At 42.5% G+C, this 24,921-nt stretch overlaps 1 protein-coding gene across 2 annotated transcripts in view; it reads left to right on the top strand.

Annotated features, from left to right (window-relative positions):
- The window catches only part of nrxn2b (neurexin 2b), a 471,382-nt gene that overhangs the window by 28,166 nt on the left and 418,295 nt on the right, over positions 1-24,921 (top strand). For both annotated transcript variants that reach the window (XM_084110063.1, XM_084110064.1), the window contains exon 2: positions 10,646-11,781. In XM_084110063.1, the coding sequence (XP_083966189.1) occupies positions 11,070-11,781 (712 nt within the window). In that variant the 5' untranslated portion in view covers positions 10,646-11,069. The remainder of the gene's footprint in view (positions 1-10,645; positions 11,782-24,921) is intronic.

Raw genomic sequence — 24,921 nt, forward strand, 5'->3', positions numbered from 1 at the left:
GAATGGGTTAGAATGTCAGTAACCAGACAGTTTTTGGGTCCCATTGACTTCCATAGTATATATTTTTTCCTACTATGGAAGTCAATGGGACCCAAAAACTGCCTGGTTACTGATATTCTTCTAAATATCTTCCTTTGTGTTCAGCAGAAGAAGGAAATTCATACAGGTTTGAAACAACATGAGGGTGATTATATGATGACAGAATTTTCATTTTAAAGTGAACTACTCTTTTAAGTGCTTTGTGCAACGGTCTGATTTAGATGTCTATCTGAAGTCTGACTATCTACTATATCTAAGCCATAGTCAAAGTCTATCTCTGTGAAACCGGCCCCAGGTGTGAATAAGATGCAGGATCCTTCAGGAGACGGATTTGGTTTCTTTGCTTCATGCTTTTGTTTTCTCAACGATGTGAAATCCAAACGTTGAGCTTCCCTGTCCTCGCGGAGACGCTGTGATTCTCCAGCAGTCGAACTCTCTCAGCGGGGCGTGCGTCTTCTCTATCAAACTGTGATTTTAATACACACTGAAATTATAAACGATTCTCTCAGACTTAATGACAGTCAATCACGTCTGTTTCTCTGGCTTTTGTGTGTTCAGGTATTATTCGCTGCATGACGCTTTTATTCACAACACGAAAATACCTCCATTACAGACGCGGGAGACTGACGTGAAGCGAAAGTGCTTTTAATAACAGACACTAAAGTGGCGATCGGCGTCACGCCGCGGCATAGAGACCGAGAGGCGGCCATTTCACACCGCTGTGAGTGTGTGTGTGTGTGTGTGTGTGTGTTAAGGGTAGGGTTAGTGTAGGGGGATAGAAAATACAGTTTGTCCAGGATAAAAACCATTACGCCTATGGAATGTCCTCACAGGTATAGCAAAACAAACCTGAGTGTGTGTGTGTGTGTGTGTGTGTGTGTGGCGCAGGTCCTCCATCTGATCTGGATACGGCCTGGATCCGGCTGATTACAGTAAACCTCGGAATAAGCAGAAAGACTAACATTAGCGTAGATGCCGTTCTTCTTATGATGTAACGAGTACATCAGGTCACGGGTGTTATAGGAAGTGTTTCCGGTTCCGGCTGACCTGATCTATGCAGCCTAATAATCATTTAACTGATTTGAATAATATGAATGTAGAATGTGTTATGTGTATGCTAGGTCAAAGAGATGTGTCTTAGTCTAGCTGAGTCAGAGTGTGTCTGCTTCCCGGACAATGTTAGGAAGACTGTTCCAAAGTTTTGGTGCTAAATAGGAGAAGGATCTACCGCCAGCAGTCGATTTTGATATTCTAGGTATTATCAACTGGCCGGAATTTTGAGATCGCAATAGACGTGAAGGACTATAATGCGTTAAGAGCTCGCTCAAGCACTGCGGAGCTAAACCATTTAGTGCTTTGTAAGTAATCAGCAATATTTTAAAATGTATACAATATTTAATAGGGAGCCAGTGCAGTGTTTACAGAACCGGGCTAATATGGTCATACTTCCTGGTTCTGGTAAGAACTCAAGCTGCTGCGTTTTGGACCAGCTGTAGTTTGTTTATTAAGCGTGCAGGGCAACCACCCAGTAGAGCATTACAATAATCTAGCCTTGAGGTCATGAACGCATGAACTAACTGTTCCACATTTGTCAATGAGAGCATATGGTGTAATTTAGATATATTTTAAGATGGAAAAATGTGGTTTTACAGATACTAGACACGTGACTTTCAAATGAAAGATTGGTATCAAAGAGCACACCCAGGGTCAGTGAGTGTGTGTGTGTGTGTGTGTTAGTGGAGTGTTAATCTGTTTAGATTCCCAAACCTTGTGTAGAGAGAGAGAGAGAGAGATCAATCTTCTTCATGGCTCAATACAGACCGGATCTCCCTGCTGATTAATTCAATAATCTGATTTCAGCATCAAAGGCGCTCGAGTCCAGCGGTTCACCGTGTGTTTATTTGATAAGAGTCCACTTGCTCTCACTGTAATCTTTTAACCAAGACGTTTTAATTATTTATACGATTCGTCGGCCTCTCCGGCATTAATTGATTGACGCCGTTTCAAAGGAAAGGAAAGAGCATCCGCTTTCCGTCTGTCTGCTGTAATGATTTCTGTTAAACACTGAGCGTTTACAGAGAGATCCGTGTGCCGGAGATGCTGATGAGAACGGGAGAGCCACGCCCACTCATTAATATGCATGTGTGAGCTGGAAGATGATTTGCAGTGTTTTGCATGTATTTGAAGATGACTGAGGGCTGAATTATTCATCAGGAATATAATTATCTGGAGGTAGAGGGAAGATCCCAGTTTCAGAGATCGCCTCTGCTGGATATGCTGTGTGAAGGTTGACCTTTGCCCTCAGAGGTCAGTCTGACTTGCCTAAATCTCCATGTGTTCATCAGTGTCTTTGCAGTGAAAACGCTTGTTTGTTGCTTGTTTTGAGTGTCGTGTTCAACAGGAAGAACCTGTGCGTCTCGAGCGAAACGGCATTCGGAGGCGGCGTGCTGCGTTTGATTGGCTAATCAAAAAGCGCCTCTAATAGGCTGTATTAACAGCAGAGGTAATCAGTGCTGATTGGATAAACACGTTTGACTCCAGAGACATAATGTGATCAAGAAGAGAGGTATAATATGAGAATACAGTGAAAAGGTGCAAGCGATGCTCTGGGGCAACAGCATCTAATGAACGCGAGATCTCTTCAGCTTCATCTGTTTAGCATGAGACGCTAGCCCAGATTTACAGGCGTGATTAGCATCATTCACTCGAGCGCATTAACCCTCCGCCCAGCGCGTTCCCTGCGAGCTCCAGATGGCAGAAGTGATAACAGCGCTGGAGACCATGAGGACGATACGAGCCGCTTCACCCGCACAGATCCGCGCGTTACGCTTTAGCAGTGTGTGTCGTGGAAGGAGAACGCCAGCGCGTGTGTGTCTGTCAGAAACATCTGTATTCTGAGGGAATGTGCCAGATGGAGATGAATGAGCTCAGCAGCAGCTCCTCTGAGAACCACACGTTTGTTAAACATCATCCCTGTTATTGATTTAGATTTTCCAGTGGATTTCCAGGGCTGTGCTGAGAAACGGTAGCGATTCTCCATAAACCACTCCATTCAGGAGCCGCTTCTTTCCCGATGGATTTAGATTCACGAATGTTGGGTTTTGAAAACGGCGTGTCAAGTTAAAAATAGGCCTGTAATGATCATGAATTTTGTGCTCACAATTAATTGCGTATATTAATAAAAAAATTGTTCATGTCACTTACAGTGTTAGTCTAATACATTATTTTATAATTGTATAATAAAATAGGCCCATATTTGTTACTTTCATGCTGTGAAAATAAATAAATAAAATAAATAATATAACGTAATGTAATGTTATGTAACGTAATATAACGTAACGTAATATAGCATAACATAACGTGACATAATGTAACGAAATATAATATAATATAATATAATATAATATAATATAATATAATATAATATAATATAATATAATATAATATAATATAATATAATATAATGCAGTCTGATTAAACACACAAGCCTGTATTTTGTAAGAAGGAAGATCTTTGTCTATATTTGTGTCCTTTACTATTTGTGTTTTTATATTCCTGATTCTTTACTCTCCTGCTTCACTTCCGCACTGGAAACAGAGACACGACATTGTGCTTTTCTTTAAGTACTTATATTTCCCTTATTTGGATGTCAAAATGTGATTGAGCATTGCAGTTCTCAAATAATTGTGATGAGATTTAATAACCGTGATCAGATGATTAATCGATACTTGTGAGAGGTCTAGTTAAGGATATCCTGAGACTACAGATCAGACGAACCCTCGTGTGTCACGTGACGCTGTGAGAAACCGAACACATGGACGCTCCACCAAAGCCTCAGATTAGCTTGTTTTAGAGCAAATGTCAGATAAACAGACGTGTGAATCCCTCGGCGGATGAGTGTGATGAGCAGATGCAGGAGTTAAACGATTCCTGTCTGTCCGAAGGCGTTTCGTTCCTGTGATGCTAGACGACAGATCGCCGTTAGCACAAAACACACACTATATGTTCATTAGCATGTGTGTTAAACACACACCTAAACCTGCATGGCATTAGCCTGAGGTTAAACCTACAGGCGTGAGGCTGAGACACACACAGCGTTTAGATGAGCGTTTTACATGTGTTCATCTTTACTGAGATCCTCTCTTATACCCTGAAACAGCTGACCTGAGATCAGCGTTTATGAAGTGCCGTCACACGAAGGCCATTCATCCTGCAGTTCCACAGCTGACCTGAGATCAGCGTTTATGAAGCGCCGTCACACGAAGGCCATTCATCCTGCAGTTCCACAGCTGACCTGAGATCAGCGTTTATGAAGCGCCGTCACACGAAGGCCATTCATCCTGCAGTTCCACAGCTGACCTGAGATCAGCGTTTATGAAGCGCCGTCACACGAAGGCCATTCATCCTGCAGTTCCACAGCTGACCTGAGATCAGCGTTTATGAAGCGCCGTCACACGAAGGCCATTCATCCTGCAGTTCCACAGCTGACCTGAGATCAGCGTTTATGAAGCGCCGTCACACGAAGGCCATTCATCCTGGAGTTCCACAGCTGACCTGAGATCAGCGTTTATGAAGCGCCGTCACACGAAGGCCATTCATCCTGCAGTTCCACAGCTGACCTGAGATCAGCGCTTATGAAGCGCCGTCACACGAAGGCCATTCATCCTGCAGTTCCACAGCTGACCTGAGATCAGCGTTTATGAAGCGCCGTCACACGAAGGCCATTCATCCTGGAGTTCCACAGCTGACCTGAGATCAGCGTTTATGAAGCGCCGTCACACGAAGGCCATTCATCCTGCAGTTCCACAGCTGACCTGAGATCAGCGCTTATGAAGCGCCGTCACACGAAGGCCATTCATCCTGCAGTTCCACAGCTGACCTGAGATCAGCGTTTATGAAGCGCCGTCACACGAAGGCCATTCATCCTGCAGTTCCACAGCTGACCTGAGATCAGCGTTTATGAAGCGCCGTCACACGAAGCTGACCTGAGATCAGTGTTTATGAGCAGCTCAGTGTCAGTGCTGAAGGTCCCGCTCGTGCCCTCGTCCCCTGTGTAGTGCCCTAGAGTGTGTTATCAGCGCTGTGTGATGAGAGATACACCGGGGAGAGTCTTATCAGCGCAGTGTGTGTGTGCCTTCATGACCTTCGTGCCGTTCCTCTGACAGGAAGTGATGCGTGTGCTGGAGCTCAGGGTTTATAGTGTCTGTTTGCACTTGAAGAGCTGAATGAATTACTGACTGCAAAACTTTGATATTTTCTATTTTACTTTTGGTTCTCTTTTTTTGTGTCGTTTTTAAAGATGTGCGCAGCTAGAGAGGACAATGATTCAAACTCAGGCTGTCCTTATATTAAAAGCCCATTGATCTAAGTCAAGTCAGCTCTATTTCTATAGCGCTTTATACAAATGGTTTCAAAGCAGCTTCACAGTAATAAACAGGAAAATAACAGAATCAATTGATTCAAACTTCATCAAATATGAGACATATTGTGAGACATGATGTAGTTCTTGTCTTAATGTCATTTTCGTACTGTTACTGGGATACAGACTGTTAGGGCTGGGCAATATAGCCAAAAAAACTTCACAATAACATTTTTCATATCAGCTGATCTCGATAATTATCATGATAAATGTCAAATCTTTATTTCTTTCAAGTTTAAAGGCAGATTTTTGCTCCTACGTGACAGTTGTAGAAACCAGACTGTTAATTGTGGTTTTAAACTACTGTATATGGTCAGAACATGACCAACACTTTTTGAATTCTTTACACTTTTCTAGTCATTTTTCTTGAACAAAATAAATAGCTTGATAGAAGATCTTAGTTTCTGCATGTTCTAAAGGGGTGATATTGTGTCTAATCATGAAACGGGCGTGTGTTGCCTGACTTTGATGAATCGTATCTTCAGCACAGTTTGCAGTGCAGGCTGACATATCATTAATATGACATGTTTTGTCTCAGAAATGCTCATTTGACAGTAGCTTGAGTTAAGATGCAAATGTACATTTATGTTCATTAACAAAAACAGTAACATCTGTAAAAATTGTAACAACCTCATTTTATATGGTAAAATTTAAAGGTGCAGTGTGTGATTTTTAGCGGCATCTAGTGGTGAGATTTGCGAATTGCAAACAGTCAGTCACTCAAGGCCAATCCTTCAAATTGCAAGCTCGAAGGAGAAGCTACGGTGGCCGACGTAGGATCGGAAGATGTCGTCGTCTGAGTCAGCAGAGAGTAGCAAGTCAAGCAATGAGGTTTCTTTATATAATATTTTATATTAAATTATATTTACTTAATTATTCAGTAAAACCACATGTTATTGCGATTATTTTTACTTGTTCATCATTGTGTTAGTCTTTTATTCACTGACTTTACCATAGCCTGTTTCCATGCTAGTTAGTATAAGATAAGAGCTATGGATAAGAGCATCAAAGCAGCTAGGTAAGGGGAAATAGCTAACGTTACGATGTCCGAGGCGTCGTTCAGACAGCATGTTTTTCTCCACGTTTGCAGAGTCAGGGACAACCTGAGTATTCTGCTGCGTCTTTTTCTGCTGCTTCTCATTCAAGTTAGTGACGAAGCGCGCTCTGTAGCGCTGTGTGTTCGCTGTCGGCTACGGTAGAAACATGACGTCACGATATGTCGACCTTCATAGAAGGGGGTGCCCGCGGTTATGTAGATATAGATGACTCATTCTAAGGTAATAAAAACATAACAGTTCATTAAGTAAGGTCTTTATACACCACTGAAAACATAATTATGGGTCTTATATTGCATTTCTGTCAATAGATCCTCAGAAATATCACACATTGCACCTTTAAATATTCTGACTGAGTTTGAGTTTTATTAAAATTAACCATTTGTTTTCCATAGTAGCATACATTTAGATTATGATAACCACAGATAAAGCCACGCATATTGCATCTCTATAACATGGTAAAATGTAACTATAAGTTTTCTATGGTATTTGTATGAAAAACAGTAGTGTAAATACATTTAGTATAATGCTCAAATGCTATAGCTTAATCACAAAAAAGTACAGTGTTTATATTCCATTACTCCTTGTATGTCTACATTAATAATATAATAATATCCCACATTTCTGCCACAATACCATGGTTAGTGTTAGGCTACTACAGTGAATCCAGGGTAAATGATGGTGATTTGTAGATTGAAAAGCGTTCTGACTGTATCTTTGCACACTGTCTGTCAGCGCCGTTTCATCTGGCTTGAACCTATAGTTTAAATCATCGGGTCATTGGTGTTCTTGGCTGAATTCAAGCGTTTCTCACTGGATCTCAGCGCCGTTCAGTGGTCATGTGACCGAGACGATCAGCGAGTAAACGCATCTGCTGCCGTTTGAACGTCGATCCGAGCGGATAAATGGTCCGTGCGACGCGCGGCTCAAATGAGTAGCGCTGTTTTGTTACATAAACATTATATCAAACATTTATCGAACTCTTGTTATCGTTTTATCTATGAAAATTATATCGCGAATCGCAATAATTATCGTTGTTGTTTTATCGCCCAGCCCTAATACAGACCTCGTGACAACTAACCCCATCTCTCTATATGTCTCAGTATTAGCTTGGCCATGTGAAAAATCTGTGGATGATTGAGTGACGTGTAGATGGAGGACACATTCACATTCATTCCCAGAGCAGGACGAATCGGAGAGAGTTTATTCAGAGGAAGAGAACAGGAACAAACGCTCAGAAGGCGACAGTACACTACAGTCTCTCACAGTCGAGCGTTTCACAATAACACATGCTTTTAGCCTGAAAAATGGAGGGATCACATGAGAATGTGTGTGAATGACCTCTAACCTCTGACGGATTGTGAAGATCAGTGATGGGAAACGAACCCTGTATTGACAGTGTAACACCTTTTGTTTATTCGATGATGATGTCTTTGAATCATCCTTACTTGAGTGTTTTTCTTTATCTGTGATTTAATTATGACTTGATTAATTAATTTGCAAATGTCATTCAGTTGATGAGTGTTTATTCCTCCTGTAATGGGTAGAGGTGTGAATCACATTCTCTCGCTCGTCATCTCAACACGTCTTCATCTCTCTCTCATCCGATCAGTGAATCTCAGCTGGCCCAGACTCTTAATACGGTCCAGAAATGAGGCTCTTGGTGTGCAAGAGGCAAAACTTTAGTGAAGTTGGTAATACAGAGTCATTTACTGCTGACGGTTTGCTTTGAATCGCCCTTCTTTCCTTTTCACAGACTCAGATGGAAACTAGAGAAAAGTGTGTGCTTTAAAATCAGAACAGGAGATGTGATGATCGGCGTGAGTCGGGTTCACTTTGCATCTTATTCTTGTCCAGACCAATTTCTGGAAGACGCCGTTTCTGTCTGTGTTTTCTCATGATGTACTGAAGCATTTTACCTGAAATCTTTGATTAGACTTTAAAAATCAGAATCTGATGAAGCCCATTAACTGTCTAATCCAGTGACTAGTCCGAACAAACTGGAAATGACATGAAGCCACCAGTCAGACTGAGTTCTGATCCAGCGTTCACATCTCTGGGGAGTGTGTCAGTGTACATGAATGTCAGTTTTAACTATGTGAACCGCGTCAGATGGCCTGCTCTAGATGCTTTTAATGATCTGATGTTTAAATGAAGCTAATGAAGTGACATTACAGCTGTTTCTCATGTGGCTTTAGTGACGGACACAGCGGAGAACCACTGACAAACACCACGGTTATGATACATAACACCTGTTTATATGATGCTTTATGATAGATGCACGAATTCAGATCTCTCTCTTTCTTTACTCTCATCTCAATTTTATATATTTTTTTTGGCTTGACAAATATTTTTACATTCTTACTACCAAAGCATCTGTGTTCAATTAAAACATTATAAAAAGAAAATAGTCGAAAACAACATAACAGTCTGAACCCATACAATCACAGCTCTCTCAACAGAAGTCTGTTTTTCTTGTGTGGTTTTTCAGTGCAAGGGTCAGAGGTCAACACAACACTGTGGCCTTGTGTTATAATCAGTGACGAGTGTTTCCTGTGGGAGAGGAAGTGCAGATGAACCCGACAGTCCAGAGTTCAGAAACCTCCACTGGTCACAGAACCACTCCAGAAACAGAGCAACAAACCAGAAGATGACCTGATAGATCATGTTTAAGTTTCACATACGCACACAAACTTCCCCAAACATTAACACTCATCCTATTCAACAATCACTGCCTGTCTGACACACTCTCGGCAGTGTGACCCACGGGGCACGTGGTTGAGTTGAGTAAGTGCTTTGCCATTTCTGAAGTGGACATTATATATTCATATGCATGAAGAGACTCATTATCATCATCTGACAATCAGTGACCCTTTAATAAATGTCTCGGCGTTCAACATGGCTGGATTTATTCAGTGTGGTCGCTCAATATTAACATAGCCTTTTGCAGCATTTATAATGAATGTGTAGCCTGTTGTTAGACAAGAAAACATTTGAGCTGAAATTCGTGTAAAACTATGCAGGTGCGTCCCAATTACCTTTCCATGCAGTTTTGCAAGTATAAATAGTGTAATTTGTGGAAATTCCAAAAAGAAAAAGTACACTTTAAATAACTGGATGATGTACTTAATTAACTGTAAAGTGAAGTGTGGAACGTTGGACACTTCATGCACTCAACGATCCCAACTTTAAGAGGAGGAGGGGCTTTTAGACTCTGATGTTGGATGACAAAATAACCTTATTAAACTCATACACTACACTGTTGAGTACACAGTGCGTAATATGGTCCAAATACTCTTCCTGTCAATCAGTTTGTGCACATCAGGTTGGCTGAAATGGGGTTTTGGGCTGAGGGGGTGTGGTTAAATGAATGGGAGTGATCTAATTCAGTGGCAGAACTTAAACGTACATTTTTATGATTATCTGTGTTGCAGTTGCTGTTATCCAGAGTGATTTACAAATGAGGAGAATCACGAGCAGTTAAAGGAATAGTTCCCCCAAATCAGGGCTGATAGGCGACGAGTGTTTAATTGTGAGTGCTTCATGCGGGCAGTTAAATTCTCTCTTCAGAAATAATGGGCAGGTCTTCGTGAAGGCCGGCGGGTCAAGAGCAGCAATCAGGCTTTCCAGACAGCGACTCCATTTTGTTTCAGATGAGATTAGAGCAGCGCTGTAATATAAACATCAGCGTTCAGCACAGATCTTCATTAAGATACATCAGCGTAACGAGAGATGATAGAGTGTCTGGAACCGAGAATGAATTCGTCTCACCCAACATGTCTGGCTGAGCGATTGTGCTGTTTTCTTGAAACATGACTGCCTTTTTCACAGTTTTCAGTCAGGAGCGTGTGTTCGCTGGTCTCTAAAGGCTGGTTAAAACTGCTCCAACTAATGGCAACATTTGTGTGATTAAACATGTAGCATTTCTACACTGAACAGAAACACCTGATCAGATCTGAAACACCACAGGCGGTGTGAAGGGTCTCTCGGATATCAGTGTCTGCTCAGATGAAGGATTGTCAGTGAATATCCGTCCCAGCAGGGTGATCTCAAACCCATGACCCTGTCTGGTTGTGTTTAGTAAGGCTGTGTTTGCTGCTGAGCTAATCAAATGTTCCTTTTTGTCTTGTAGGCCTGGAGAACGCTGGAATCTGGAGGACAGTAGATCATTCCTGCCGTGGGAATAAGGCCGTTTGGAAGAACATGAATCACAGATAAAGACTCGACCATGACCATCACCCATGGTCCACTGGACACCAGATCTCTGCTTTGAAATATCTTCTTGGATTGAAAGAGTTTCAGAGAAAACCTAAATTGGGAGCCATTTATCGCTCATCCACCTCCAGCCTGATGCACCGACCAATGGAGAGACTACGTATAGAATCTGGATAAAGAGGAGCAGGGCAAGAAAGAGAGTGAACAACTGGCCTGTGGGATCCTGAAGCGTTGGGAATTGAGCCGTCTGTTCCCCATCGTTCCCCATCTCTCAGAGTCACGAGGAGCTCTGCTGTCTCAGAGGAGGAGGTTTCTGAGCTCGTATCATCGGCGCGGGTGAAATGAAGTCTCGGTGTTGGTCCACTCTCCGGCCCCTGTGGCCGTTGCTGTTAGCTGGACTCTTTCTGTCGGCAGAGGCCCTGGAGTTCGGCGGCGCTCCCGGCCAGTGGGCGCGTTACTCCCGTTGGGAAGCAGGATCGATCGGGGAGCTCAGCTTCAGCCTGAAGACCAACGTGAGCAAGGCTCTGGTTCTGTACCTGGACGATGGTGGGAACTGTGACTTCTTGGAGCTGCTCATCGGCGAAGGACACCTTCAGCTTCGATTCGCCATCCACTGCGCCGAGCCGGCCGGCCTTCAGATGGAGACCCGCGTCAACGACGACCGCTGGCACATGGTCCTGCTCACCCGAAACTACCGCGAGACCATGCTGATGGTGGACGGGGAAACCAAAGTGGCCGAAGTCCGTTCCAAGCGCAAAGAAATGGCCGTCGTCAGCGACCTCTTCGTAGGGGGGATTCCCCCAGACGTACGCCTGTCCGCGCTCACATCCAGCACGGTGAAATACGAGCCTCCCTTCATGGGTCTGATCTCCAACCTGAAGGTGGGCGAGATGCCTCCCTCTCTTCTCAACAGCAACGGCATTCATAACGATCTGGAGTATCTGTGCACCAAGCAGAACCCCTGCCTCAATGGAGGATACTGCACCGTCCAGTTCGGGGAGGTCCACTGCGACTGCTCTCACACACGTTTCCGGGGAAAATACTGCAAAGAAGGTAAGCCTCAGTTCATAGACTCGCATTAAGCCTGTGTGTTTTGACGTGCTTCATTCTTCTGTTCATGGCATTGATCTGATACATTCAGACTGTTGTAATAGTCGTGCTGACAGAACCCTCGACAAACGCTTTGATAGAGCGGCTGAAGAGTTTCTCTTTCTCGCAGATGCTGTTCTGAATGGACACTTCTGGTCATTTTGTGTTCGGCCCTTTAGAGGGTTCAGGTTGTTCTAAGTTAGATGAATCACTGCTTCTTATATTTTGTTCTCTTCTAAAGCAAGTTTCCTTCAATTCACTCCCAATCGCTCGCTGTCTTCAGTTCCAGAAAGCAATCCCAATTTCTTGGGCGAGATCCATTTTGTACTCGTCTACACTCATCTGTTACTCTCTCCTCCAGACCCATTGCTTTTACTCTCCTCTCTTGTCTTCTTTTTCTCTCTATCCTTCTCTTTATCTCATCTGTTCTTCACCTATTATCTCAGCCAGTTCTTTTTTCATTTTCACTCTCTTTCTGTCTTTCGTTGGTTGGCTTTCTGAATCATGGCACCTTTACTGCTTTAGGGGATGGATTTTCTCCATTTAAGACCAAAAGCATCATCAATACTGTAGTGAGCACAACATGCTAATCAAATATACATTTATATTTACGTATAGAAGGTATTCTGTCAGGGTTTTAGGTTATATATAATATATAAGATGTTGCAAGATGTTTATCAATTAAGAAAAGAAGGTCGGCCATAAAAATAAGTTTTATTTGTGTTTAATCCTGCCCTGATGAAGCTCTTTCACAGATATTCCCTCTATTCCACAGACACAATAATAACTGATCTGACACACATGATTCTTTCAAAGTTTTCATCCTTTTGCTTCTTCTGGTGGTGTGCGTATTGCTGTTTCTATGTTTTATGATAGGTTTTCACAAGTCTCTGTTTGTCCTGAGCAGTTACTACACAAAGTTCTTCATATAAATCATAATTCCCAGGTTTTCCAGAATCTCCTGCATATTGAACCCTTTCCAGCAGTTACTGCATGCACTCATACACAACTATTACAAAAGCTGCACACACTCACCGGTGCTCTAGGAGAAAACATATTTAGTCTTGTGGGAAATATGCTTGTAAATAGCTCATGTAGTTTCTGAAGGGCAGTATTTAAAAATAATCTTATGTCTTAGGAGACAAAGAGGTTCGCAATCTTATGCACTCAACTTTATAATAAGTAATATTTTCTGTATATGTACAGACCCTTTGCAGGGGACACTCGTGTTGCTTCTTCTGTTGGCTCACCCAAAGTGAGACAGAAGTGAGATTATGCATTTGTTGTTCAGTATTCTCTCTCTCTTGTGTTGGGATGTGAGTCGGAGGTCGTAGAGAGTTTGATGCCGTTTGGCTCTCGGCGAAACTGAGAGCAGAATACCAATGCAGCACCGCAGGAAGCATTTGTCCTTTTGGATATTGAGAAGCGTTTTCCTTCCCTCCGTGTCGATGTGTTTGAGAAAATGTAAAGCGGCTTTGGGCAGAAACTTGAGTTATTCGGTCGAATAACACAGCGGGAATAATCTCATTAAACGGGCTCACAGTCGTTGTGTGAATTCTGTGTGAGTTTTAGCATGAGAGGTTTATTTCTCTGGGAAATCTTCAGCAAAGGACTCTATAGTTTTAGTGTTTCCCCTCAGCCTTAGATGAGCTACTCTCTATAGGTGTGTGTTTGACAAGCTAGAGGTCCAGTTTTCTACATTCTTTCTGATGAGAACAAATAGTAGTATTGAGAATAATTGAGTGTATTTTCACATTTAATAGAATAGTTGTTCTAAATAGTGTCATTACGTCACGTCTTGTGATGCGTGTTGTGTTTGATGGTGACCCAGTGTGTGTGTGTGTGTGTGTGTAAGTGACCTCTCATCTCCAATCCCAGCGGTTCACCATCTCTCAGGGTAACTCAAGGTTATTCAGTGTCATGGACTAATAATGAGCAGCTTTTATTGCATTTATTCATTTTGGCTAATTTCTACATATACTAATGTATTTTAATATTTGTTGTAATATATTTATAAATCAACATAAAGTTTGATTAGTAAATGCTGTAAAATGGCTGTTCAGTGTTGGTTCATGAAACCTAATTAACTAATGTTAACGAATTGAACCTTAGTGTAAAACACTTATTTTGATCTTGATGTTGTTCAGCGTTGTGTTAATGTCACAGATCTTCAGCTGTCAGTCAGATTGAACAGGTAAACCCTCTCAGAAAAGTTGCGTCTTTAAAATAGCCAATATTTAACCCACATTCTGTTCTCCTCTGTTCTATTCTTTTGATTTATGTTCTATTCTGTTGGTTTCTGCTCTATTATTTGCCATTCTGTTCTCCTCTGTTCTGTTCTATTCTTTTCAATTGTTGCATTCTTTTTGAATGCAAGAACATGTCTTATGTCCGCGTCCCCTAAGAAAGGCACGTGATTCACACTGCACATGAGCAGTGGCAGACGGCAATCCTTCAGGAATTCTTGTGTTTTTCTGCAGTCCTGTTTGCTGACACTGGCACTGCAGAAATGACTGAGTGTGTTAATGGAAACGCTGTGCTCTGAATGAGTGTTTCGTGAAGCTTCATGTGTGTTTTGCTCACAGAAAGGCAGCGGCTCCTCCAGCCTGTCAGATGCGAGATCTCAGGCCTCTTTCTGTAATTACAGATGTAAAATCAGATTTGCGTGGAGCAGGAGGGCGAGAGATTAAGGGTGCACATTAAGAGCGATCAGTTAAACGACACGAGCGATGTGCAGTGGCTCGTGCTGATTGGATTAGAGCGGGTTTATGAGCAAATGTCTCTGGTGTAAATTACCGGCAGATGGCTGTGTTAAACACTACATGAGGACGAGCTAAACCAGAATGAGGTGTAACGTTAGGCTCTTCATGTAAATATTATAAATATAACCAGCGCTCAGCCGTAGCTGGAAAAGATTTCTGGAGTCTGAACACACACACACACACACACACACACACACACACATACACGCATGCACGCACGCATACACACACGCATACACACACACGCACGCACACACACACACACACACACACACACACACACACACACACACACACACACACACACACAAGTCATCAAGTCATAAGTAATAAGTAATATGTAATAAGTCATAAGCAGTGTTGTGCAAGTTACTTCCAAACTGTAATACATTATACATTACTTGTTACTGTTATTAAAAAGTAATTCTTTACCTTACAATATTACTGTTTCAGAATTGTAATGCGTTACATTACTCCTGTATTACTTTTGAGTTACTTTAACCAAAATAACTACAGAAGTAGAACTTAACATTCTAAAATGACTAGGGCTGTAAAGATATGCGATATGAAACCGCGACACTCAGATTCATGAACCTGTGTCGGTGTGCGGTGTGAGAAGGCAGAATCATGACACACCCCACACGTCCAGATCCAAAGCTACCACATCTTTAAATTACTTGTAGTATTATTTGAAATTAACATTATAAAATACGTAGACCTACACCACAAAACTAGTTGAGAATAAATTATTTAAAATTGGGCAATTCCAGCATTATGGACGTGACATTTGCAGTAAAAACTTGAAATATAAATAATACCAATATATTGAAACGTCTGTTTATACATCCATAGGCTACTCCCTTAATAAAGGAGTCCAGACATTAGAAAAATATACACACATGCATTTTATATTTAATATGAGGGAAATAGTGTGACACAAAAAATCTTTAACTTTTAGGTAGGTTATAGCAACATATGTTTTAGTAATTCTGTGAATTACACTAAGCAAACCAAAAGTAGGCCTAATACTACCCACCGGATGAAGAAGGGTTGGCTCTCCACAGAACATAATATATTCATTTTATTTTATTTTATTTTATTTTATTTTATTTTATTTTATTTTATTTTATTTTATTTTATTTTATTTTATTTTATTTTTCGCATTTATGAGGAAAAAACGATGTTACGGTCATGTCAGTTCTCCGTAACAGACGCGACCGCTCTGAAAGTGGCACTAAAGACTGCTTAAGCTTTCACAGAGACCTCAAACAGAAAGCACAAAGCCTTTTTTTAAAGTGAATTTCGTTTTGTATTAATTGTATCTTAATTTTAATCAATGATTCATCTACCAATTGCCTGGATTTAATAAGTAAGAAGTAAATATAAGTAGACAAGAGATAACCAGGACACGGAGGCGCGGGCGTCTCATAAATGAACTGAAACTCAGCGTCTACTTGCCTCACTCACAGTCAGACATGTCTACTTTTAAACAGAACAATTCAAAACGAAAGAAAACGGACTGCTCTCTGGTTAGAAAGAAAACACAGAAGAGCAAACAGAGCAATGCGCATACGTCCATCCCGTGAATGCACAGTCTTCTTCTACCATATTCTCCCATTAACCGCTTTTCCACTGGCCAGCGCGAGCACAGAGACCGAAATCATGATCGCGGCACTCCTGTAAAACCTGCCCTAAACACGCTTTTACACGCTTTTACTTTTACTGGACTATGTCACACAATACAAAGGTACACCAGCAAGAGGGAGATGAATGAAATAAATCGCCTTACAAATATATCAGAAGCTGTCATTTAGTCATTATTTACAAACTTGGACACCACACGCACGGCTATTGACTGACCACGAACAGGTAATAACTTGCATTTTTCATTCGTTAATGTCTCGCGGTCTGGCTGTATTTTTTTTTTGTTTGTTTTTTTTTTTGAACAATTAAATTTTGGGCTAAAAGTGTGTTGTAACGCATGCGTTACTGAACATGTACCGAGTAAAATATTACTGAAAATTGATTAGTAATGCCTTACACTACTGCGTTACAACAAAAAGTAATACGTTACTGTAATACATTACTTTTGTAACGCATTACTCCCAACACTGGTCATAAGTCATAATAAGTCATAATAAGTAATAAGTAATAAGTCATCAAGTAATAAGTCATAAGTCATAAGTCATCAAGTCCTCTGCGAAACATCCTGTATTTTCTCATATTGCAACATATAACGAAATATCACAATGCCAGTTTGTTCCAGTATCTCCAGCTCTTCTGTAATAATGACCATTGCCCCTATTCTGTCTGTATGAACCATTAATATCTGAATATTATATTATATATGTTCTAATGATGTACTTGATGATTGATTTAACGAGCGAACCGTTCTTATGGGCCTGGATCAGACTGTTCTCTTCTGATACTGGATGTTCACTGATATTTCCTCTAATGCTCGTGTGGTTCTGTGTGCATGTGTGTGTGTGTGTGTGTGTGTTACCAGACTCCTGCTGTCGCTCCTGCTCTCTCTCTCTCTCTCTCTCTCTCTGTGTGTGTGTGTGTGTTACCAGACTCCTGCTGTCGCTCCTGCTCTCTCTCTCTCTCTCTCTCTCTCTCTCTCTCTCTCTCTCTCTCTCTCTCTCTCTCTCTCTCTCTCTCTCTGTGTGTGTGTGTGTGTGTGTGTGTGTGTTACCAGACTCCTGCTGTCGCTCCTGCTCTCTCTCTCTCTCTCTCTCTCTCTCTCTCTCTCTCTCTCTCTCTCTCTGTGTGTGTGTGTGTGTGTGTGTGTGTTACCAGACTCCTGCTGTCGCTCCTGCTCTCTCTCTCTGTGCTGCGGGTCGTAATGAATGTCCTCCGTCAGAGAGCAGATGTTGAGCTGCTGGTGTTTGTCTTTATCTGAACACACCTGACGAGGGCAGGGCTTCGTTACCCAGCGGGAGCCGTATTTACACACACACACACACACACACACACACACACACACCTGACGAGAGCAGGACTTCGTTACGCAGCGGGAGCCGTATTTACCTCGCGCTTATCGATCCCTGCAGATTCAATCGCCTCCGTCTGCTCTTCTGCTGCAGTCTTTATGACACACACACACACACACACACACTCAAACACACACACACACACACACACACACACACACACACACACACACACACACACACACACACACACACACACACACACACACACACACACACACACTCAAACACACACACACACACACACACACACATACTGGATCCAGGCCGTATCCAGGTCAAATGGGGGATCTGCGCTCAGACACGTCCACAACACATGATGTAGTGAGTCTGGTTTCTCACAAGGGTGTTTTCTCCATTCCGTCACTGATGGGGTTCGGGTTTGGGTTAGGGTTCGGGTTAGGGTTCTCGCCACTGTCGCCATTTTCCACCTTTGTTGCCATTGGCTTTTGGCTTGCTTAGTTGGGGACATTAAATTTAATATTCTACAATATTATTGATCTCCTGCACTGACACCATTATATGACAACTGAACTGAGCTGGACGATGACATCACGGTTTTCTCCAGAGCGGCTGTATATACAGTATGTGTATATATATATATATATATATATATATATATATATATATATATATATATATATATATATTTTGTGTATATATATATAACGAGGAACTGTCATTCGCAGGGATGAACTACATGCATGTACATGTGTATATATACTGTATATAGTGTGTTTCTTTGTTTAGAATCGGCAGTATGCCAGTGTTCAGACGTAATTGTCGACAGTGTATCTGGATGTGATCAAACCCTTAATTCAGAGACTTCTCTTTCTGGAATTTCTTTCATTGATTTATATTTAGTAGATAATGTTCCCTCAAGTCCGTGTACAACACTGTGCAGTGATTTATTTATAGCTAGATAAATAACTAATGAAATGCTATCACTCATTAATATGCATTATGGTTTTATGAAGTGTATTTAGTGTGAATGTATGAATAGAGTTGTACATTTGGACATGATTGTTTGGATGAATTCTGCTCTGAGAACAAACAACAGACACTGAACACATTATCATACTAAACAAATACGTGTCTTTTACTTTTCTTATTCAACATGTGATCTGCGTTTAATTGTTTAAAAATGTTTTGACCTGGTAATGTTTAATCAAACTGAAGCGTCAGTCTCTCTGCAGGATCTCCCATCATTCAGTGCGCTTAAGCCCCGCCCCTTCAATCTGCATAGACTTCTGAGAGCCACGCCCACATCTCAGCATCCAATCAACAACTGACACACACAATCAAGAAAAACAATGACAAGAGAAAACATGAAAAGAGCAAGCGGTTGCGGCGTCTTCTCCGAGTTAGAGTCTCAGTGAGGGATGTGATTGTGTTTCTCTCTCTCTCTCTGCAGTGTGTGTGTGTGTGTGTGTACTGTGAGCGCGAGGGGTCATATGTTAAACTTCAGTCGGACTCTTGAGCGTTTAATCAGCGCGTGTTCGTTAGGTGGTTTTAAACACATCTGACACCGCTCTTCTCTCGGGTCAAACGCGTGTTTTAGGTGCTTTGTACAGATTTGCATTTGAAAGCAGCGCTGGAGACTTTAATGGCGTTTGAGTTTGAAAAGCCTTCAGCTCGCACTCGTTTCATTCACTCCCTCCATTAAACCTCTGTAATGACTGAATCTGAAACTCGTCTCGTCTCTTTTCTCTTGTCTGTGCTTCACTTTATTATTTGCTTTGTGTTTAATTCTGTGGTTTAATACTGTCCTCCAGAGCACAGCAGACACGCAACGATAGCAAAGAACATTTATTTAGCAAATTAAACGAGGAGGAACAGAAAACCCATTACAGACACACACACACACACACACACACACACACACACATGAGAGAGAGAGAGTGTGTGTTTGCTGGTGTTCAGTCTGTGAGTCCAGATGATTAAAGTTAACGAGTGAAACACACACACACACACACACACAGAGAGAGAGAGAGAGAGAGAGAGAGTGTGTTTGCTGGTGTTCAGTCTGTGAGTTAAAGGTACAGATGATTAAAGTTAACGAGTGAAACACACACACACATACAGAGAGAGAGAGAGAGAGTGTTTGCTGGTGTTCAGTCTGTGAGTTAAAGGTCCAGATGATTAAAGTTAACGAGTGAAACACACACATACATACACACACACACACACACACACACACACATGAGAGAGAGAGAGAGAGAGAGAGAGTGTGTGTTTGCTGGTGTTCAGTCTGTGAGTCCAGATGATTAAAGTTAACGAGTGAAACACACACACACACACACACAGAGAGAGAGAGAGAGAGAGAGAGAGTGTGTTTGCTGGTGTTCAGTCTGTGAGTTAAAGGTACAGATGATTAAAGTTAACGAGTGAAACACACACACACATACAGAGAGAGAGAGAGAGAGAGTGTTTGCTGGTGTTCAGTCTGTGAGTTAAAGGTCCAGATGATTAAAGTTAACGAGTGAAACACACACATACATACACACACACACACACACACACACACACACACACACACACACACACACACACACACACACACACACACACACACACACAGACACACACATACACATACAGAGAGAGAGAGAGAGAGAGAGAGAGAGAGTGTTTGCTGGTGTTCAGTCTGTGAGTTAAAGGTCCAGATGATTAAAGTTAACGAGTGAAACACACACACACACACACATACAGAGAGAGAGAGAGAGAGAGTGTTTGCTGGTGTTCAGTCTGTGAGTTAAAGGTACAGATGATTAAAGTTAACGAGTGAAACACACACACACACACACACACACACACACATACAGAGAGAGAGAGAGAGAGAGAGAGAGTGTGTTTGCTGGTGTTCAGTCTGTGAGTTAAAGGTCCAGATGATTAAAGTTAACGAGTGAAACACACACCCGTCTCTCTATCAGGACTCGCTGGTTAAACACGCCGGTCGCATACAGGATATTTTTAACATTAATTGTCCAACACATAATTGTGATTCATGATTTAATTCTGTTTTGTTCAAGTCACGTACAGAGTTAAGGTGCAGTCGCAAACATTCAACAACATGATTCCTTTTTTTAATTGACTTGACATGATTATTCTTTTGCTTAACTCGTTGTTTTCATTTTTAAGGAACATGTTTCAATAAAGTAGCTTGATCATATTTTACAGCTTGTTCAGTTTACTAAATTAATCCGACAAATTAATTGTTCATCCAGTTTACTTAATCTGAGTTGAGACTACATTAATGCTTTTATCTGTGTTTAAATAGCATTGCAGAAACCATCATGGCAGAATGTTGAAATCAAGTGTTGTTTTGCATTAATTAGCAACATGATCAAAGTGCGATTTTTTTTTTTTTAAATGTTAGAGGAGTGAAATAATGGAATTAATTGCGAGAACTAGTGAGAAAATGTGCTATCTTTCCATTCTGGTTGATTTGATTTGTCTTAGTGTAGTATTGCTCATTCATTGTGCTGAATATAAACACGTATTAAACTGAAACTGAGAAAGAGCGAGGTGAGAATGAAGGTGAGAAGAGGAAAGCTAGAGGAAGACGAGTGAAAGTGTGATAAGAAGAAAAGGCAGAAGAGCTGGAAATGAAATCAAAGAGAAGAAACACACACATCAAACACATCACAACGGATCTGCCCTCCAACCCTGAACACACACAGCAGAGATCCAGACTGAGACTCTTCCAGTGATGACACAGACGTGTGTGTGTGTGAGAGAGAGAGAAGAGTGTGTGTGTGTGGTCCTGGTAAACCCTACATTATAGGGACCTATTAAAGGGATAGTTCTCCAAAAATTAAAATTTGCTGCTAATTTACTCACACCTCAGGCCATCCAGGATGTAGGTGACTTCATCTTCAGTAGAGCAGTAAAGAAGATGTTTAGCTGAAACTGTGGTCTCTGGTGATTCATATAATGGAAGTCAATGGCTACTGTCACTTTGAGATTCAAAAAAACATATGCAATATGTATTGAGGTCTTAAAGGGATACTTCACCTCTGGAAAGATGAATGTGTTTTTAAAATGGGTCATTTATGTAGAAGAAATGTGAAATTATTTTTGAATTTGGAGCTTTCTAGACTAAGAAAAGCCAGAAAATGTATTTTTGGCTTATGTGGATGAAAGACAACAACTCCCAGAATGCACTTGCTTCGCTGCCCTAGGAGGCCACTCCCAAGCCACGCCTACCGGTAAGAGAGGGCAGTTGAAAACAACAAAGCTAAGCTACTAGTGAGTCTCCGTGATGAGTTTGCCCTGGATTTCGAGATCGCCCAAAATGTCCGGGATTCGGCTTTTGCGTTCTACAGTTAGTTCTCAGTTCATTACTGAGACGCACCGGTCTCGCATCTCTCACGGAGGAGCGGGAATTTTCTTAGCAATGTTAAAACGCACATCAACTGATCACTTGTTTAGCGTTCATGTAAACACTACATTCAGATTCACCAATCGGAATGAATTCAGCTAGATTGAAACAAAAGGTGTGCATGTAAACAATGAATGGCGACCGCAGAAAGCAAAAGCCGAATCCCGGACATTTTGGACGATCTCGACGGCTGGACATGTCCGGGAAAAAGAGGATGGCATTGGAAATCAAACCCACTGGCACTGATCTGTGATAGGTCTGTTAGCGCATTAGGTCCAACCCCCTATGGGCGGGTTTGAAAGGGTGGGAACTAGTGCTTGTAGTCTCAACAGAAATCCCCCCCCTTACACTTCCTCCGACAATGACGCAAAATGACGATTTTTGCGTCATTGTGGGAGGAAGTGTAAGAGGTAAATACGGATTTCTCCCATCTCAGGGGAAAATGAGAGAGTGTTGCAAGACCATTCAATAGTATGACTGGGTTTCTAACAATGCAAAGCTTAATGCAAATGGGTGGAGTGTTCCTTTAAGAAGCGAAACAAGGGGGAAAACAGCTTATAAGTCACAGAGGTGTGGCCTCCTCTAACACACGCCCACAGAGGGGTGGCCTCCTCTAACACACGCCCACAGAGGGGTGGCCTCCTCTAACACACGCCCACAGAGGGGTGGCCTCCTCTAACACGCGCCCACAGAGGTGTGGCCTCCTCTAACACACGCCCACAGAGGGGTGGCCTCCTCTAACACACGCCCACAGAGGGGTGGCCTCCTCTAACACACGCCCACAGAGGCGTAGCCTTCTCTAACACATGCCCACAGAGGCGTGGCCTCCTCTAACACATGCCCACAGAGGCGTGATCTTCTCTAAAACACGCCCACAGAGGGGTGGCCTCCTCTAACACATGTCCACAGCGGCATAGCCTCCTCTAACACACGCCCACAGAGGCGTGGCCTTCTCTAACACACACCCACAAAGGCGTGGCCTCCTCTAACACGTCCACAGCGGCATAGCCTCCTCTAACACACGCCCACAGAGGCGTGGCCTTCTCTAACACACGCCCACAGAGGCGTAGCCTCCTCTAAAACACGCCCACAGAGGGGTGGCCTCCTCTAACACACGCCCACAGAGGGGTGGCCTCCTCTAACACACGCCCACAGAGGGGTGGCCTCCTCTAACACACGCCCACAGAGGGGTGGCCTCCTCTAACACACGCCCACAGAGGCGTAGCCTTCTCTAACACATGCCCACAGAGGCGTGGCCTCCTCTAACACATGCCCACAGAGGCGTAGCCTTCTCTAACACATGCCCACAGAGGCGTGATCTTCTCTAACACACGCCCACAGAGGGGTGGCCTCCTCTAACACATGTCCACAGCGGCATAGCCTCCTCTAACACACGCCCACAGAGGCGTGGCCTTCTCTAACACACACCCACAAAGGTGTGGCCTCCTCTAACACGTCCACAGCGGCATAGCCTCCTCTAACACACGCCCACAGAGGCGTGGCCTTCTCTAACACACGCCCACAGAGGCGTAGCCTCCTCTAAAACACGCCCACAGAGGGGTGGCCTCCTCTAACACACGCCCACAGAGGGGTGGCCTCCTCTAACACACGCCCACAGAGGGGTTGCCTCCTCTAACACACACCCACAGAGGCGTGGCCTCCTCTAACACACGCCCACAGAGGGGTGGCCTCCTCTAACACACGCCCACAGCGGCATAGCCTCCTCTAACGAACGCCCACAGAGGCCGGCCTCCTCTAACACACGCCCACAGAGGCGTGGCCTTCTCTAACACACACCCACAAAGGCGTGGCCTCCTCTAACACACGTCCACAGCGGCATAGCCTTCTCTAACACACGCCCACAGAGGCGTGGCCTTCTCTAACACACGCCCACAGAGGCGTGGCCTTCTCTAACACACGCCCACAGAGGCCAATGAACGGCTTCTGGAACAAAAACAAATGTGGGGCGGGCTTGATTTTAATTCACAATTATGAGAAACATGAATTTAAAACAATAATGTTGTGCACCTATAAATCATTTAGAATAAACACTGCAACAATACATTAAAAAAAAGAATGTTCGATTTTGATTTCATGGTGACTTAAACCTTCATCTGTTTCTTCTCAGAGAACTAAACTGAGCTTTACCGAGGCCTTAAAACCCACCTTTTTAAGAGAGCTTTTGATTGAACTCCCTTTTTCCTGTTTTATCCTTTTTATCATGTAGCACTTTGAGATTTTCTTAAGTATAAAGTGCATTACAAATTAAATGTATTATTATTATTATTTATTGGAGAGCTTCAGTGCATGTCTTCATTTCTTCAGGAACATCCACACGGATATTTCCCTCGTGTCGTTTCTATGAACACATAGACTAGTGTTTTATTTTTTGTTCTCAGCTCTTTGCAAATGAAGTGCATTGAAAGGAAACTGGTGTGTGACGGCAGTGAGTTTGATGGAGATGTGATTGTGATCGTGATCGTTCTCCAGTGATGTTGTGTTTGCTGTAACTCTTAGCATTGTGACGTCTGGTAATGACCGTTTCAGCCGGAGAGCCGAGCTCGCGATGAATGGTGTGTCGAGAAGCGGTTTTGTTTTCTGAGTGGTGTTATTTTTAAAAAAACAAAGTACAATAGAGGCAAAGCACTTTGGTTGAGAGTTTCTTTACCTGCTGAGATACACACGCGCGTCTGTCGCAGTGGCTCACGCTGAATCTCAGGAGGGTTTCGCCAACATGACAAGTGTGTGTGAAAGTGCTTTGTTTTGATGTGAAGATTCAGTTAGATTTATCATTTTTATTAACATCTCTCACCATAATCACATTTACTGCAGACTGTGAAACAAAGTTGTTTACATGCGAAAGAAAACGAAACAATTTACAGGCTGTCATTAGTCCGTTCACGAGTCTCTCTGTTTATCGCACGTTTACTGTGTTGCAGAAATCCTCTGATAATGAACAGGTTTG

This window comes from Abramis brama (genome assembly GCF_963993115.1).
Source record: "Abramis brama genome assembly, chromosome: 3".
Lineage (NCBI taxonomy): Eukaryota > Metazoa > Chordata > Actinopteri > Cypriniformes > Leuciscidae > Abramis > Abramis brama.